The 20,439-nt window shown below is 35.0% G+C and overlaps 1 protein-coding gene across 4 annotated transcripts in view; it reads right to left on the bottom strand.

The window, feature by feature from the left end:
- Positions 1-20,439, bottom strand: part of NPAS3 (neuronal PAS domain protein 3) — a 592,150-nt gene that overhangs the window by 283,717 nt on the left and 287,994 nt on the right. For all 4 annotated transcript variants that reach the window (XM_088167275.1, XM_088167277.1, XM_088167276.1 and 1 more), the window contains one exon: positions 11,431-11,513. In XM_088167275.1, the coding sequence (XP_088023401.1) occupies positions 11,431-11,513 (83 nt within the window). The remainder of the gene's footprint in view (positions 1-11,430; positions 11,514-20,439) is intronic.

The raw sequence follows: 20,439 nt of genomic DNA, 5'->3' as shown, positions 1-20,439 counted from the left end.
TCAATTTAAATCTCACCTGTAAATTACCTTCTTCGAGACTGTACAGAGGACATCTGAGATTCTCTACTACATATCTGTTACCTATCAGGACTCCACTAAAACTCTAGCTTTGTTTCATAAATTTTTAACAAAACTAACACTTTTTTATGCTGTGGACTACAAAACATTTGCTGTAAGCCTGAAGAAAGATGACCAGTCCCATACTGGTAGTGTGTCTCTTCAATTCTTTTCCCCTAACGTTTCATCTTTCACCTAACGTAACTTTTGGAACAGCAAAAAGCCAAGTGGCTCTATCAACGGGCTAGGAGACAGCTCCTACAGCTAAGGTGGCCTCCATAACAACTGTTCTCTACTGTAGGACTCTCCTGCATTCTGAGGAGCACTTCTGAGCTCTAGACACAGACATACACTCATCACAGATTTTTCTTTCTCCTTAAAATGTTCTTTAAAGGCAGCTAACGCACCTCGGTTCTAAAAAACCCAAAGGAAGGAAATCATAATGATTAAAATCTTTATGTTGAGCAGAAGATACAATTGAAGGGAAGAATAGAATAACAAATATAAAGTGCAAAACAAGCCAATGATACACACATGAGCTATAATAAATATGTAGGATAGAATTTGCAATGCATTAAATCAAGCCTGAATTCTGTGAGACTCTATCAAGGAGGTATAGTTGTACAGTAATCTGAAATGGTACATATCTAAATAGGGATCTCCTTAAATGTAAGAAATATAAAAGGAGAAAATTCATTGGCTAAGTGCTGTGCATAATTAATGGAGTCCAGCCCCAATTTGCAGCTTTTGTGACCTTATTACCTGTGTGTGTATGTGTGCCTAAATGTGATACCATGTAATTACACATAACTATTCCACTTGTGAAAATGTTATCTTTTTTCCCATAGTCCCTTTTAAAATTTCTGTACAGGTAGAAACTCTAATACAATGACATTTTAGCAGCAACTAATAGAAACAACCATTTAATCAACTTATGAGATAATATACTTCAGAATCGAGAGTATGCTCTACAAGCCCGACTCATTTATTCCAACAATATTTTTTTTCCCTTAAATGTTATGTACTTAAAAGTCTGTAAAGGTGGTCACACTTTCCAAGTAAATCCAGGAAAGCAGAAATAAATCTTCAGTTTTTATAGCATTGGGGAAGTTTGAACACATAGGTTCCATGTCAATATTTAATTTTCTATTTATTTCGGCCTCAAGTTGGAAACAAACAAACAAGTAAACAAACAAAAAGTGACCAGCAGATACCTGATATGATGAAATGACTCAGAGTTAAAAGCAGCCTTAAACAATAGCATTCACGTGAATCTCAGCTGTTTATGATCCATTGAAGGGTTTTCTGTATGCTGACTAAAACCTTGCCCTTTCCCAGCTCCCAGGTAAAAAGAGGACACAGAGTGCTGCCTTTCACATCCATTGCAGAAGAGTACGAATTATGCTTATACCCTATTTCTAGTGTTTTATTTTACATTAGACCTGAAATGAGAAATATTTGAAAGCTTTGAAATGATCATCAATATTTTCAAAATGGTTAAGAAAAATATCAGTTAATTTGCTCAGCATGCCCATGAGATATACTTTTCCCCAGTTTTATTTATTTATATAAAATCAACACTCTTTTCCTTTCTCGATGAATGCTGTGATTGAAAAAAAAAATGAAAAAGTTTTTTGAAACAAGGACACTTACTGCCCTTAGCTATATCTTTACAAACACCATAGAAGGTATAATTCTTCCTGGTGAACCTGCACATTAGTTTATGCTGTCTATACTTTTCAAGCCACCTTACTTCAGAGAAATATAGGGCAAAACCCTAAATCATAGCTGAATGCAGACTCCATTATAGTTCTGTTGATATACCCGAAGAAAAAAAAAATCCTCCTTCAGTTTCTAGTGGCTGCAGAAGAACTGCAGAAACTCCTCCACTTCTTTTAATGACCTATTCCCTCTGTTTGATTCAATACAGCCCACTGGCTATGGAAATGACAACACTCAGCAGGTGACAGCAAAACGGTCAAGAAACAGGGCTGAGATATGTCATTTTCTTCAAATAGTTTCTCAGGAATTAAATAACACACCACTGTATGTGGACATGTACTGCTCAGATCAAATATTTTTTTATTAAATGAAACTGCAAGCTTCCCTATATATAGTTTCCATATGAAATGCAGGTTTAAGTGTACTGCTCCAAGCTCCAATTGCAAAACAATTTGCTGTTTCCCACACCTCCCCAGTCTCCTTTTAGCATATAACCCCTTGGGCAGCAAGTGCTCGGATTCTGTACCTTTGCCATAACTCCAGATTGAAAGCCCTGCCCTTATGGAGTCAATCTAATGCATTTGCTATGACTGGGACAAATTGGAGTATGCAAATTAGCACCTTTTGAGTCTCCTGAACCCAGGAAATTCTCTTGCTACGTGTTCCAGCTAATGGACCTGAGATGTCCTTTGTAACAGTGCTGTCTGTGCAACTCCTTTAACCTTTTCAGATTCTGATCTAGCCTTTGTTCCTAGCCCTTTTTAGAATCATGCAATGTATCAAGTTAACCTCTGTTATAATTTAAACTGGTGTAACACCAGAGCCATATCATAGCATGCAGTGGCATTTACACATGTTTAAAGTGCAAAAGAGCATCCAACAGTGAATAGAGACCCACAACATTAAAATTTCCAAGAGAGCTTTTTCTGCCTACTTTCAGCTTCAAATGCTTATCTTTATCCCAAATCACTAAACTAGTACAAAATGCACAATTAGATTTGTAAATTTCTAAATAAATTAACATTAAGTATAAGAGTTTGCCCTTTTATGACTAGAGTATGACCTTCTGAGAAGACTGTCGGTCTACAAAGTACCTGAGAAGTGATTGCTGATCAAACATGAACAGATTCCTAGGCAGATTTTACAGAAATCCACAGAAAGATGAAATACCATTATCCTCACATCATAAAGGGAAAGCTGCTGCTGGAGATTCCTTGTCCCTGGGAAGGCACACAGTGACGCAAGGTAGTAATCTTTCCTTACCAGAGTCCTATGACTCTTTTCACAATATCTCAGCTTTTGCACTGACTTCCTGTCTTTAAACTGTGTATGGTGTTTGAACAGTTACTATTCTCCTCTCTTTTTGTTCCTAATTCACTATGCTTTAGTCCTGTTCACTTAGAATTATATCTGTTCTAGAAAGTTATACTTTCATCAGGATATATACCATCTCTTATATCATAAATCCATCATCGTTCAGTTCAAACTAAGGCACCACAGAATCCCATTTATTACTGTTATATCTCTGTTTTGAAATTACTAAGTTGAACTGTATAATCGTCAACTATTCTAGAGAAAACACGGTTGCACACTAAATGCTTTTGATTTTGGATAGAGATGTAGATTAAATAAATGCCTTTTTTTCTCCTCTTTGTTCAGTTTCTGGACTGCATTTTGTTGAGAGCATTTGGTGCTCCCTTTAGGTTTGCACCCAAACTCTCTGGATGCCACTTAATGTCAGGAAGAAAACTCATAAATTTAGGCTGTACTTGACAATTAGGAGGTTCAGTTTCAAAATTTAAGTACTCAATATATTCCCTACAGAAATCATTCCCTTATAGAATTTTTATATGATCTCCAAACCTTAAGTTTGACTTGCTGTGTACTTGTTCTGTCACATTGCATTTATGCACAACTCTTCACCAATAGAAAGTTTAGCATCGCTCTGCTGAGTGATTTGATCTGTAACAACTATTTCCTCTTAATTAATCTATTTAATTTCCACTTTATTTTTGGCTATTGATGCATAACTTAACCTCTACTTCATCCCAAAAATTTTTACTTTCAGACAGCACAGATCTATGCTCTCCAACATACTCTAAGTTTTGTCAGCCTTTTCACATTTTCCTCTTTTCGTCTGCCTTTGACACATGCTAACAGATGTCAGTTAGTAGTCTACCCCTTTAACCCAATACAGACAAGAAGCTGAACAGTCTTCTTCATTCTCGGCAAGTGCACCACTGACATCATCATTAGCAATTGCCCTTCACAAATTTCCAAGCCAGTAGAAGTCTTTTCTCCTGACACCTTTTACAGCCTGGAAAAATCCTCCATCAGTACTACCATCTGCTGCTTCCTCACCTTTAGTCTTGTGTCACCATTTCTGTGTTGACTAGTGTTATACAGAGAGAACCTCATTATATAATACTCAGAATGACTGAAAATAGTAAATAGGAAGATAAATCTTCTCCCTAATATTTTATAGCACTCCAACACTTTCCTGTCTCTTTTCCCACTTTTTAAATTTTCTTGTCAGATGGGACTTCCTATAATAATTCAAATATTGGAAGAAATGAGACTTCCACTCAGCTACAACCTAGACAGTCAACTTTTTTTTTTCTATTTCCTCTATCTAATTAAAACACTACAAAGTTTTGCACATTTGTGGGGGAACAAAAATTGTAGAACTTTGTATCTCATTCATTTATAATTATTTATACTGCTTGGCTGATTTTAATACCTAACTAACAATGGGCTTACAAGGCAAAGTATTGGTACTTTTCTCCCTTCAGGAAAAGTTCTGTTTCTCCATTACACTGTTAATTGTGTGCAACTCCTGTACCATACACAATGGTTCACTACTGCAAAAATGTAAATAACTTGTTCTGTTTACCATTCTCTAATTTGCCTCAACAAAACATTTTCACAAATGTTGCCCAATCTAAACTGGTTGCATGCTTAACACACAAATTTACAGTGTATGGAGAACTTAACCCACTTACTCTACAGGAAAATATTTAAAAAAATGAATGGTGTCATTGTCTTATAATAGTCTAATCTGGTTATTATGGATTAATAGCAACATCTTCCAAATATGATTAAATACTGTAGTGAAGATGTAGAGTGAATTATTTCCACTTTTCATCTAGAAAGCTTGATAGAATACCATTGTTCTAAAAACTATGTCTATAATGCTACAAAAATAGTGACAGAAATGTAGGACAAGACCCACTTAGACAAGAGAGAAATGGTATAAAAATTCCCTTCAAATTTCATTCTACACCTTCTATATTTGATAATATTGAATTACAAACTGGATGATAAAACTGCAGTAACTTGAGGAGTATGTGAAAACATTTTCCAGTAACAACTGGAAATTTTTTCTGGCTGAAGATGGGGAAAAGCCTTTTATTTTGTAACTACTGAGATATTAACAATCTTTGTTTGCATTCAGTTGGTCATTCATGTGACCCTGAGTACTTCTGAGAGTATCCCAAATATGGTTCAGTCTGTTATTTTCAGCTATTACACAGCTCAAAGAGTTGGATGGGATCAGCCCCTTGAGCTTTTACTTCAGTTTAGTAATGCAGGTGGATGGGGTACTGGCTACCTGCAAACAGAAGATTGGTAGAGTGGTGACTTGGAGTAAAGAAACATTAATTTTCCTCTTTCCTGAGAAATTTAAGCTTATCTGACATGCTCCAGAAAACAAATCAATGGCTCAGCTACTCTATATGGTACTGGCACCACCTTGAATGATTCACTAGAAATTGTATTCATCTGCACATTTATCTCACAATTAATAAGGACCCCTCTCTGAAGCACAGTAAATTGACAAACAGGTTATTTTATATTAGTCTTATTACTACAGTGTTGGATACGTTAATAAAAGTAATTAGAAAAAATATCAAACTACTAGGATGAGAGGCATTATTCGATTTTTCACAATGCTAGCAATTCATTAGGCTTCTTACATCCATAAGATGTGGGTAGTTTGCTTATTTGTTGACTTTAAGTAAAGAAAAGCTAAAATAACATCAATGGGTGTTATTTTATGGCTTCTCTATTGGATGAAGGTAAAGAGGCTATTAAATCTTCCATGAAGTTCCATCCACCATCTCAGGCTTCCAGTGGAGTGAAAAACATGTGAACCAAGACTGCCTTTCAGGCATGGAAAGCCTGGGACTACTCCATGGGGTAAAGCCAAACTGCAGCATTTGAGCCACCATTTGCAGCTTCCAAGTAGCTCTAATTCTGCTCCCATTCTAGGATGACATTCCATGATCAAGGCTGTGGTGATACAGAGGTTTCCAAGAAGTAAAGCAAGGGCTTACAGGCCTTGTTGGGTCATCTTGGACACAACTGGACATCAACTACAGGTATCCTCTGTACACTGTTAACCACTTCATTCAAGTTAAGTGGTTTGTAGTTTGTGACTTTTGACTCAATGAAGAATACAACCTATAGGGTCAGATTATTTTCACTGAGGTTGTTTCTCCTTGGATCTTAGTGGGAACCTGATTTTTCTTCTCTCATTGAATCTGATACTGCAATTACAAAGACCTTTGCTCACCACAAAATACTTAACGGGAGAGAAAGGTATGACACCAAGTAAAAGGGAAATGCAAGTCTCATAACATTTCCAAGATAAAATTCAACAAGGCTTATGAAAATCTTCTAGGAAGGTAGGTGGGGACCTTTATGGAACAGAGGAGAATTCACTAATTGTCATCCACTTATAAATCACAGGTGCTCAACAGATCTTGCCGTGGAAATAAATGAGATTGGTAGTTGGCTTTTTTCTCTGTCTAGTTCAGTACTTCAATCCTATCAAATCTATCAAAATTATATAATGTGCAATAACTTTAGGGACATGGCAGAAAGTTACTATGATCTTCCAATTAGTTTGATTTTGGATTATGTTTGGTTTGTTTCTTTGCTTTTGTTTGCATGTTTTGAAACTCATTGTACAAATCTACATTATAACAGTTGTTCATGCCAGTGATCACAATCGAACATGTCCACGAAAAGAAGAAAAGGATATACTTTTTCTTGCACTGACACTTCAGTATCTGATTCAGCATTTCTTCACACAAAATGAGGTAGCACAGTATAGACAATCTAAGACAACTAGTGTCTAAGTTATTGTGTATGCAATGTGTACATAATGCTATATGAAAGTGTTACAGTTTCAAAATAGTTGAATAGGCACTGCTGAAGCAAAGAATGGAATTATGAAAGTTACCACTCCTGTATACAGAATTATAAAACGTGTACTGCTCACTGCAGTTCAGATGCACACTCCTATGATTATTACTTATACCAGCTTTCCATCCTAGCCTGACTTTAAAACTATTCCATTGTGATTGATTCCAAATATTTAGTCTTTAAAAAGGCACTGGTGTCTTCAAAGGAAAAAACATATATTTTCAAAATATTAAATTTTATTTTAACGTAATATACATTATACTTTTAATTGTTTTACAGTTCAAATTGTAAGGTGTATTCTTTTTTGTTCAAGAATTTTAAAAGCAACTAATTTAAATATGCAAAATTATCTTGAGTTGTTCATACGTGAACTTAAAAGCCATGCAACACAGGAAAATTAAGTAATTATGCCTCCAAGTTATTTACTGCAATTAAGCTCATTTATCATATGCAAATTAGTGCAAACTGGTCTCATTAGTTACTAAATTACTCAATATGAGCTGAACAATGTAGCACTCCAGTTTGTAATGAAAAATCCCTGTAGAGGCAAGCAGTATCAATTAAGCTAATTTGCATATGCAAATATATTCACTAACTTTCCCTTTTCTCTATATTTAGTTCTACATTTCCTGATCATTCCTGATTATAAGAAGACTATGGGGTTACTGACCCTTTTTCATACCTTCTCAATAGGAGTGAAGTTACAGGAAAAAAAATCCAGAGGTCCTGAAAAATTGATTAAAATCTTGCTAATTTTTACAAGCAATTTAAGCTAAAATTTTAATAGTAGGTAGCAGAAATAATTTTTTACTGGATTTAGTTGCGAGACAGATCTATATATAGAAATATAAAACAGAAGATCTCTATTCTTGTTATAATATTATTTTTCAGAAGAAAAAGAATGTACAAGACAGGAAAAACAAAGCCCATAATTTGGCAAATCAAAAATCTTGTCAAAATTTAATTAACGTGTTGCCATTATCTACTTTTCTCCTCTATTACATCCTACTCTACTATTCATAATTCAGGTGATTCTACTTGGAAAAAATTTAAAAGACAGTACACTGACATAAAAATTTTGATGTAATAGTCTTTGAGCAATTGTCTTTTGCGGTGTCTTCTTTTCCACAAGCACAGAGTGGATAGTGCCTTTGGCTTCTGACCTACCACTGGGAATTTCTTCAGCATGATATACAGCAATCAGCTGTGCCTTGGAGACTTTTTGGCACAGAATCATAGAATTTTAGACTGACTGAGGTTAAAAGGGTCCTTAAAGATCACTGAGTTCCAACCCCCCTGCCATGGGCAGGGAACCTTCCACCAGACCAGGTTGCTCAGAGCCCCATCCAACCTGGCCTTGATCACTGCCAGGAATGGTGCAGCCATAGGTTTCCTGGGCAGCCTGTGCCTCACCACTCTCATAATGAGGATGTGCATGAGGGTCGGATTTTATGTGTAAACAAAGTATAAGACTCTAGATTTGTACAAAAGACAAATGCAAAGATGCATCCAGCCTTATGTGAATGAAAAGTATTTACATTGTAAGTATTGAATTTCCTTTTATCAGGGTTTTTACTCAATTTTTCATCTCTGAATTTATGTAAAGGTAATAGTGCGTTGATTTTTTTGGAGTTGCTGAAGTCTGCCATTAATGGAACAGAATTAACTCTATGATCCCTGGGCACAAATGCTATCTCAGATCAATAACTTTTCTACTTTTTTTTTTCCTTATTACTGGTAGAGTTTTACTTTTCTGTTTTCTACACTTAACTGCATAGGGGAGAAAACCTTTAGTATCTGTATCAATCATCAATTGAGCAGTATTTAAACGTTTGATTCCTTAACAATAAAAGAAAGCATGAATGAAAGCTTTCTTCATTCAATGATGACTAAGCATTATATGTATATACATGGATTAAATACATATGGACGTGATTAATGAATATAATGGATCCCTAGACATGACTGACAGTACCTGCTTGTAGACTCAAAATGTGAAAGTATCACAAGATGTACCTCCATTTCTGTTTTTAAACATCATTTTAAATAAACTATATCTAGTTTTTAAAAATCTACTGTATTATGCATATTTTTCTATCAATAAATTTTGAAGTATCAAAATATTAAAAAGATTAGAGAAGCTCCTTAATTTCTGAGCTTACACTTAACTCAGTCTTCAAAATATTAACAGCAAAAGGGATTACCCAAACTATTAATTCAAATTCTTCCAATAACAGACTCTGAAATCAAAATTCCCAAGGTAAAATCAAGGTTGTTTATTTCACTTGCAAACAATACTTATCATGATATTATTACTTCGAAATTATTTGAAAATAATTTCTGTGAGTGGCAGACTAGGCGAGAACATGGTAGAACTCTATTGCATGACAGAGTCTGTCCAATTGCTGTTTTAAAAATAATTTTGACTTCTGATGATTTTATTTCTACCTATTAGACCACAAGGTAGAACTTTGAAGTTCATTCTGATCTGTTTAGAAGTGGTGCTTTTGAATGCATGACCCAGGTTTTACTCCCAAGGGTTGATTGCTCTACTAAAATAAGACAAAATCTTAATGTGTCATGATAAACCTGTCACCACTCTTAATTCATGTTGTCCTTTATCCATTGTCAACAGTCTAACTTGCAAATATCAGTGGAAGTTTCTATTATCAACTGAGAGATTCATGGGAGTACTTGGATAAAAGCATCATCTTCTTTGAAAAGGCCACACCTCAATAGATATTCAATACAAGGCTGATAGTAATTATGATTTAAAACCCTCAGTTTTGAGTACAAGTGCAATATAGGATTTTTTTAGTAGTAGTATGATGAAGTTATACACTGAAAACACCTTAATTTATCACAAATAAATTTAAAACAAAAAACATAACAAAACAAAAAAAACCCCCACCCAAATCCCCCCAACAACCCATAAGTAGAATCTACTTTAAACACGTATGAAAGTCACTAATTTTTTAATATGCAATAAGTACAAAACTCAAATATCAAGTAGTTTTTCAAAGCGGCCATCCTAGATTTTTTTCATTTTCATATATAAGAGCCATACTTAATACCTAAAGAGTATAAATAAATCAGTCTCAATGAGGTTTTAGTTATATATAAGTAATAAACAATATTGTAAAAAATATACCTTTGGGATATATTATATGTTTACACACTCAACATACTGACAAATTACGTAAACTGAAATGTCACAAAACTGCTACTTCTTAATTTTTTCTACATGTATGAGACAGCATAGCAGTGTTCCTGACTAATATGCAAACACAGTACTGTAAATACTGGTGCAGATCTCTGACACAATATCTACAACAAAAGTATTTGCTTACAGAATCAAAAACTTGACCTAGACTTCTGCCAAGAGTGCACAACTAAGCAAATAATTTCATTCATGATTTTTGTTCCAAAGAGAAATTAATTCTACTAGTTAATTCCATGTTTTCCTAAAATTATCTTTGTTGCTATTCTGCATTTAGTTACTTTATAAAGATGTGAAAATTTTGACATTATCTATAGTGCTTTTGAATACCACAGCTGAGTTAGTACAGATATAGCTCTCAATCATTTCAAATTAAGTGGAATATTTCTCATGATAATATCCTAATTTACCTCTCTCATACCTCTCAAAAGATAATACACCAGACAATATATTTGCATTGAGAAGCTGTGTACATTGCTAAATAAGAGCAGTTATTCAGTGCCACACTTAGAAAAGACTGTGTGGGTTTTATTTCCATAGTGCTGGGCTTGCCTTACTGCCAAACTCATCACATTTTCTTCTTAACTGCTTATACTCCACATTTGATCACTTCAACCTAAGAAAGGTTGTAGTAATCCTGGCAAAATTAATCACGCACAAAAATGTTTCCATCAGGTCATTGTTTTTCAGTCAAGTCTTCATGGAACATGATGATTTGTGCCATGGGATGAACTTGTTTGACAAGTACCAGACCAGTTTTCAGCCCAAGCTAAGGACACCTAAGAGGGGTGCTTCTATTCATTTTTTAACCTCTGCAGATTGCTCCAAATTTGTGAAATATAATTGTGACAACTTGGATATTACGGAGAAAAGCACTGCTTATAAACCAATGTGGGGAAGAAACCCAACCCTAAGTTGATACATAAGACAAATCACCAGCACAAAATACGAGCTTGTACACACATTCACACAAATACATAAGGGCATTCTGCAAGCAAACACCTACTGCACCACTTCTAAACAACAAAATATTGTGATTCAGCCAAAATAACACTTGCTTTCCCTCTCATTAACAGTTTCCCAATTATGGACTTTCAAAATAGAAGAAATATGAACATAAAAAAACTCATCAATATAAGTGCTGACAACAATACTATTCAAAATATTGGCAGAAATATGACTAGGTAGATATTTTGATTTTTCTTGGAAAAGCCATTTTTTACCTGTAAAATATGACTTCCCAAATGTGATTCAAATACTTCAATGGCAAGGGCACTGGGACTTCTCCTGCGCTGGGCACCTATAACTGAATAAAAAACAGTTATGTTGCAAGGTCTGCACATTCATTTCTCATGCATCCTTATCACTGACATTAACTACTTAAATGTTTTTCATCTTAATACAACAGTGTTAATTTAAATTTTGCCTTCTACATAGTACATAAATTTGGTAATTTAATATGTAATTTAAGACTCAAATTTGAAGGATGAAAAGTATAGACTTTTAAAAAAACCAAGCTATTTAAATGTCCAATTAATCTGGAAATTGCTTTTTTGTTCAGATATATCTTAGATCCTTGTAGGTTTATGGTGATGAAAGCAAGCAGAATGTAGTGAAAAATACTCTTGACAAAGAGCCTACACACGTTGCAAATGTTTTGAAATGTGGGGATAAGAATTAAATATTACTCATGAATTAGGAAGTTTATTCTACTAGTTTATCTGAGAGGTTTGTCTGAACATGTTATTATTTGAAAGTGAAATGAAATAAACACAACATTAAAAAGCCAACATTTGTAAACACATCTATATCAAAGTTCTTCTCAGTGTAGAGGAGTATTTTAGCATCCCAGATACCCATGTCAGTTGCTGGAATAGGCACTTGAACCTTCAGCTTCTACATTTAAATTATATGGTTTAAAAGTGCAAAGTGAGTAATAGGTAGTTATGCTTCAAAGCAGCAGTGACTACAAAAAAGGCAATGAAATCACAAAACTAATATTCTGTTAAATTGTCTCTATATGCCAGGAACACAAAACCAGAAATTAAGTAGTCTACTGTAAACTGAGATTTCTTCTTAGGCCAAGGCTACCTTTCCCACATGATCAGAGAAAGCCAGAGCACAGAGAACATGGCCCAGGGCTGCAGGAAGATTCCTTTCCTGTCTTAGCAACAAAACCAGGCATATCCATAGCAGAGAGAAGAGGCAAAGTTCATTCTGCACCCATCTAAAGTGTGTACAAAAGCATTTACATCCCAAGACCCTGATGAGAGACTAATGCCTCTGAAACCATCACAGCACTAGTCCATCTTTATGTATTGCTGTCTTTACAGCGTATGATAAGAAAAATGAAATATCAAGGATCCACTAAAACAAGCAAAATGAATGACTGCCATTACTGAACAGGCCAATTTAACACCAACGGAAACAAAATACAGAGCAACAATTTCTTACTCTTCTATGATACTGGCTGCCAAACATGATATCAGTAGGAAAAGATAAATGCCAAGTAATGATAGTCATATTGACCTGAAAATGCAATATCATTTCTTATTGATGTTTCATGTAATTTCCTTGCAGGAAATTCTAAGCTATTTATACTGAGCAAACAGGTGGCTTCATAGCTAATAGATTCAGGCAATAGCTCATAATTACAAATGGAGACTGCTGCAGAGCTGGTATTTTCTAAGTCCTCCTCTTCTCTCATATTCAAGGACATAGACCCTAACACCTTGAAAGAAAAATTTTCAAGACTGTATTTCTTAGAAAAACTTTATCCTAAGTTGTGGGACTAAACAAAATATATAGCACTGTAAAGATATTCAGTATTCTGATTATGATTGCTGTCAGCATGATGCTTTGTACAGTTATTTCATTTATAATCTATCAGAAACAAAAAAGCAAATTCAGTTTTGGCTTGCTGGACATTGCTTCACAGTAGTCTCCATCAGAGCATTATTAAGATTAAAAAATCCCCCAACCTGTAAACCTGCAACACCTCCCTGAAATCCTTTAGGTCTATTCATTCTTTCAGCTGGACTGTGTCATATTTTCCACACATTGTCTGAACACACCACCTTTCACCTAACACCAAAGGAATTTAACTTTCAATTAATTTCCTGTTTCCTGCCCATATCCTTACATTACCACCCTCTACTATTTTAAAGTGTATCCATTACATATTGAATCCAATTCTACTATGTCAATTGCAAGGTTTTTAGCATTTAAGTATCATAATTTGAATGAAGTGCCTGAAGTCAGTGCAGCACTCTTTAAAACAGTATCTTCACCTTAAATGACACTGACAGGTAAGTCATCAGTCCTTCATGATTGGGACCTTCAGTTCTATACCTCAAATGAAATCACTTTAAGGTCAGTGAGTTAACGAGAAAACAAGAGAGGGTCAGATCTTAGCTTTAAAATTTGTCAGTTAAATCATCTATCGATGACTGCATACTTGTGGCTAGCATATACATAGACAAATATCTTGTAGTACTTTCATGCCATTCAGTTCACTGACATTTCTATAGCACTAGAACTCTGGGATTTATATGTCTTGCTCTTAGTCAGGTGATGTGGGGTTCTAATGACAGTTCCTAATTTTACAACCACAATAATAGGTTACACAGAAAACTATTACGTTTCTGGTAGCCATGCTGCTACTCTTTTTTGAAAAAAGAATAAATAGTACATATGCACCTTATTTCATGTGTTTCCATAACTATCATTCTTCATATTTTGAGGAATGAGACAAGAACACTGAGAGAAATATAGAATAGGGGAAACATATTATTTGATCATCTGGATCTTATTATTTTACTCATTTGAGCTTTCAAGTTCTCTTGATACCTATTTGCAGCAGAAGAAATATGCTATTTTTGGGTATATGAGTGCATACCACACATTGATACCTTTCAGAAACATGGCAATCCCACAGTCCAGTCACAGCACAAAACCTCTTATTTGTATTGAATGCATTGTTGGCATGTTAATAGATGAAAGGAAGACAGACTGAAACATTTGTATTAAAAAGTAAGCCCAAAGTTATTTTATCTTAAAATTTCAAAACATAACCTATAAATACTAAACTGGCTTCCATCACACAAGCCACAGCAAGTCATCTAAATCTCTCACCTTGTGGATGGAACCACAGCTCAGCCACCCACAGAAAACTTGAAAAGCAAGAGATTTATTTCACAACATCTATAAATCAGAGTAGCTCAGCAAGCTTCACAAACCTAAAGGTGTGGACACACATCTTTTTAAAAAATGTGGATTCCCTTTTAAATGGAGACTCTTTCCAGGAACAAAATACTGAATTAATGAAATAAATTTATTCTTTTCACTTACAGGAAGTAGTGAAAATTAGGATGTGGAGAAGGCTGAAGAATGAATACCAGACTTCAGAAGGAGTCACAACAGAAACAAGTCCCAAACCCAAGTCAAATTCTTCCAAGCTTCTCCTATTTTAGCACTATGAACAAACATCTCTGAATAAACTTTTTCACAAGTGGTCATATTTTGCATTGCCTACATTTAGTTGACAACGTTTAACGCTTGAATTCACAAATTAATCAAAAAGTTGGCTGAAACAATATTTGTACTAAATATTGACTTCTAATAGTGACAAGAAGATAGAAAGATTGCTTTAATATGTGTACTTTGTAGTGCTGGGGCAGAAGAATCGGTCTTCAAAAATGTTTTACTTTCCATGGCATTGGACTATGACCTTTACTATCCAAACTGACATGTCTATTCCTGGCATAAGATTATTCCATAAAAAGAAATTCTAACTGTTCACTAGCTCCTCTTTAAAATTCCTCCCTCAATGACTAATCTGGATATGCATGAGGTGAAGGAAGAGCCACCTCCCTTTCAGAGTGTCTTGGGGGCAGTCTAAGCATGCTTAATGCAACCTCAGGAGCATTTGCAATTGTGCTACAAAAAGTGGGAAACTGTGGAAGAGAAATACGTAGACTGTCTAACAAAGATTTCTATGCATTCTGAAGAGGAAGGATTTCCTCTTAAACACAGTTCTAAGGTGTGGGAACACAGACCAAAGACTGATGTTCACTGTGGCTTTCTACTGGTGAAGACAGAATCCTAAGAAGCAGAACTGCATAAACAATATTCTTTGATCACGAGGAATGGAAGAGCAGAATATGAGTACAATTATCAGTTTCCCCTAAAAAACTTCTGTGAGACTTTGCATGGCACCCTTCAGTATAAACTGCTTTTGTGAAAAGTTTTGGAAAATTCAAACACAGAGTTTTTAAATTCTGATGTTTTAATAATAGTTCCCTTAACCTTTATTTACTCCTAAAAGCTTTTTCTCAATTAGCCTCAAAGTCCTTATATTTTTTATTTAATTTTGTCGATTTTTCTAAGAAGAACTTTTTGTACACTTGGAAGCAGAGGTGGACATAAGGCCACCTCGCTACAACCTTTTAGACAATCTGCTGTCTGAAGAATTATAAAAAACAGAGCTCATCTTGAAGAGCTCTAATTATGACTGTCAATAAACTCAGACTTTAATTAGCAAAGCCTGAGTAGATCTACATAAATATGAAAGTTTATAAACACCCCACCAAAAAAAAGAAAATTACTAGCTTTATTCACAAAATATGTAACCACATCAGGCTAATTGCACAGCAGCTTCACATAGGGTTGGCTAATATTTTTCCCCATAGGTATCAACAAAATACATGATGGTGTCAGATGAGAGAGCATAAGAAGCAGAGTGGTCTGATGATTGTATGTACAAATCACATAGTTCACAGCATGGGTTTGTCTATAATCTTTTAAATATTCTTACCCAGAATGTAACTTTTTTTTGTTTCAAAGTAGAAAGAAAGATCTATTGAAATGGCAATGCAATTTCTAATATATTTGCTTTTGTGTAGAGTAGATTCTAGATGAAAATGTATCTTTTGTGACTTCTATGCACAGCTCCAAATGTTCACAAAAGAAAATGGAGGTGGATGTGGCAATCAAGGTGGTTTTACAGGAAGAGGTGCAATGTCATCTTGAAATCTTGGGGCTTTCTGATGAGATATAATGAGTAATTTGGAAATTTTTAAAAGTTGTGTTTTAGAAAAGACAAACACTGACTTCAAGGCTAAACCAAACAACAGAAGATTCAGTCTCAAGGAAGGATCAAGTATCATCAACCTTACACTCCAGTATTTCTGCATGCTATAATTCACAGAAGTTTTTTTTAAAAATAATTACTTTACTTCATGTTTAACACCATTTGATGAATATTTTTTCCCATTGATTGTTCCTTGCTATCCCATTTAAGTCTGATTCTAAGTTTTGAAAGAAATCTCCAGCAACAGAGAACCCCTCTGCCTAGAAGTTGAGGACATCTGGTATACAAGATAAATATTCAAATCCTGATCTAACGTGAGATGAGAGATGAACAGCATGATGTAAGCAGAGGTGTTGCCCTCTGATTTGGAAAGGGGATCCAAAGAAATTAAATTATGTCACCAGTTATCTCACTGTAGGCCATCAAATGATCCCAAATTTAAGTCTCTTATCCACCTTCACAGATGGGAAGAAGAAATAAATCTTAAATGGAGCTGCAACATATGTGGAAAGGTATTTTATCTTAGTTTAGTAAAGCTATGGGAATCATTAATACTGTGCCATTACCAAAGAAGTATCACAGCAATAAAGTATCAGAACAAATTTGTCACAAAGGACTACATGTAAGATGTATAATGCAATATATGATAACCAATTTACAAAGCTAACAATAGCACTCCAAATCTATATTTTTGTGTACAAGAATGCCTCATATTATAGATATCCATCTTCTGGTCACTGGTAAAGAACATTAATTCATTACTGGGGAATCCATGGTTGAGAAAGTAAAACTAAACTTTCCATGGAATAACCTATTATTTGTCAAGAATGTACTAGTTAATTAATGAAAGTATTATGTAACACAATTACAGATATGCTTTATTATTTTCAGTAGTTCATCTCTGAAAAAGCTCCAGAAATTAAAAGAATTTTTGCAGAACTTGCTTTTCAAATTCAAGTTGCTTAATACTTTTAAACTTTTTTTTAAACAACTTTTTTAGTTTCAATAACTTAAATTGATCAAATTGAAATGTTGTCAAAAAAGTAGAATGTATTATATCACTTGTTAATTCAACTGGAATCACTAAATTTGAAAATATGTCTTTCCCTTGAGAAACATTCAAAATTAATGGAAAAAAGAAACAAGATAAGTGACAGTCATAGTGTAAGTTTTCATCTGTGTTAGAAGCCTGTTCCTTTTCCAATTACCTTCATTTGGTTTATAGGTCTGCTTCTTCCCACAAGATTTGTTCTTTAGGGGGTGGGGGTAGAGTGGGTGGAAGGAGGAGACAAAGTTTCTTAAGTCTTAAATATCTCTTTTTATTTTCACCTTTTCTGAACTTCCTAGCATTAGAAACCCCAACAACAAAATAAGTATATTTTGTGTTCTCTCCTTGAAAACTAGCACTGTTTCTTAATTAGCACATATACATTTAAGAGTTTATTTCAGAGATTTTTTTTTCTATTCACTGTAAAGGATGAAATCTTTGCTGTGCAAGAATTTCCAGTCATCTAAGCAAAGAGAGTTCTCCATCTGTGGCTGGGGGCGGGAGCACTGGCCTTTCTCCCACACTGTAGTAGTTACTATAGGAACTATTGTGCCTCCTTCAAAAGGGCTACAGACAGGGTGATTAAAATTCTTCATGGGACAACCCCCACTCTTCTCCCTGACAATAAAATTCTTCAGGGAGAGGGCTAAGCCTCCAGTTCAAGAATGGCAGCACCTGAGGGAGTGATGTGGCAGACAGAATCACCCCTGCTTTAAATTGAAGCACAGGGGAAAAAATACAAGGGCTCATACTCCTGCATTCATTTTATTCCCCTCCTGTGAAATTCAGGAACATTGGCAAGAACCAGTGAGAAACAGAGAAGGAATGAATAACTTCAAGCCGTCTCCAACATGTAGAGGACAACACAGAAAGTAAAGAACAAATACTTTCAATTCAAATCAATAGCAGAAGAAAAATAATTAAAGTGAGATAGCTTCCCAGAAAATCCATCTGCTGTAAATAGATCGGGGAAAAGTCTGCAGAAGTATGGGAGAGAAAGAGATGAAGTAGAAAGTGATGAGTGAGGCAAGGGAGAGGGACACACAAGGGTAGGGTGAATCAAGGGCTTAAAAATATAGGAATTTATCAGTCCTTTAGAGAAATGTCCAGTCCAAGAGATTTGGCTCTACCAGCAGGAAAAATGCATAAACATTATGATTGCATAAAGAAATGAATGATGAGTCTGGATTACTTATTCAGATATCACAGTAAGACACTTACTGGAATAATAGTTTTATTGTCTTATTTTTAAACTAGTATCAAAATTCCTCTGAAATGAAAACTGCTGCCACCCCTTTACAGCTCCAATGTTACAGAAATGGTTAGTGTCACTGATTCTGTTCTCAGGAGGAGGACAGGGTATTAACATCAAGTCAGAACAGTGTTATATAGTGTCAGACTATACTTGCTGGTAAAACTAAGAGGCCTACATCTGTTGTCTTGCTTTTTTTTTTTCCAGTCTGATCCCAAAGGTTCATGTTATGACATTTGTAACATCTGCTACAAATGCGGAGGTAAGTCAGGCACAACCTTATTACTTCCAATCTAACGCTCCATCCATCCACAGGGCTTTCATATGCCACTAGTATGTCAAGGCGACCAAAAGCTGTTCTATCTACATGAGGCAAGGTGTAATATATTTCTGAAAGTCAAGAAGAAATCCTGCTTTTTTATGTCTCTCTTTCGTTGTCTTAAATTTTGGCAATGGTATTTCAGAATATTCTGTGAACAAAACAGGCGAGCTGCTCCTTCTTAGAGCCAATACAATTGCCTTTTTATGCCTTAGACAGTGGTGTGTTGAAAATTGGCAAGCTGTAATTCACATCCTTCCCTGTTTTCACTAACACTGAAATATATCCAGATTCCCCTACCAGACCCTTCTGTATTGAGATCTGCTTTCTTGCACAGACCCTTTTTCCTTCCATACTTCTCCCATTATTTTGGTGGGCTCACTGCATCGTTTTAATGGCAAACTTAACTTTTTTCAGTGCTCAGTGGTAAAATGCAACTCCTGACAGACAAAAAAAAAAACCAAAAAACAACGTATTTTATCTGTGGTAACAAAAAAGCAGATTAATAAGGAAAACACTTAATAAGAAGCTTTATAATTAGCATTCTTTCTATTAGCTTCTATCTAGTTCTTTCTATGAACTTATATTGCTATATCCACAGTACTTGAAGATTCCAATATTCCACTGTTAATGGGCTAGGATACTGTACGCTGTGAGGACTGTGCTATCACTGCCAAGTGTCTGCACAGGAAGCCAGTCATTTGCTATATAGCCAAAATCACCCACTAAAGAAATTCCTTGAGAAATATATACAACCTCTTCTGACAGCAAGTGGATCATAATTTTAGAAACTAACAGCTTTAGATGTTAGTGAACTAGGTAATGCTTTCTACATTCGGAATCATGCACTAAAAATAAAACAAATTTCACATTTGATAGAAGTCATTAAATTCATTACAGGGGCTGCAGAACACAACATGGTAGCAAGTGAGAAAGAAAACCTGATGCCTGATGGCATAAGCTATTGTAGGTCTTGATCACCTGCACTTCTGCCATACTCACTTTTTTGTCTTACAGGCTAATTAAAAGAACCTCCCATACACATACCCAGCTAAGAAAAACACTGAAAAGGAATAGATCTCCTTATGTTAAATGAACACTAACATTTGAAAGTATATCAAATACTGCGTTTGGCAAACGTAGGAGCCACATCCACTGCTGGAATACAAAACCCAGCTATGATATAACTGGACAATTACTGACTAATGTATCATTATTCTACCAAAGTAAGTGACATACTGAAATGAATACAACTGTCTAAAGTTGTTTCTGGTACTAAGGTGATTTTAGAGCTTTACTACTTCTACGGACTTGGTCTTAGGACTGACACTGGTACGTGGTGGATTTGTTTGTAGATTTTTTTTTCCTTTTTGTGAGGTAGTCAAAAAAGATTTAATGAAAATTCATAAATGGATTGAGACTGGGTACAAGTCTGCAATCAATTCACAATTTCAGGGAAGAAATCTTTATCAGTTGCCAAAACTGAACCATGTAATTAACTGAGGATTCTGGTAAGAACCAA

This window comes from Sturnus vulgaris, chromosome 6 (genome assembly GCF_052056855.1).
Source record: "Sturnus vulgaris isolate bStuVul1 chromosome 6, bStuVul1.hap1, whole genome shotgun sequence".
Lineage (NCBI taxonomy): Eukaryota > Metazoa > Chordata > Aves > Passeriformes > Sturnidae > Sturnus > Sturnus vulgaris.
The sequence above is the reverse complement of the archived record's forward strand: the minus strand, read 5'-3'. Positions and strand labels throughout refer to the sequence as shown.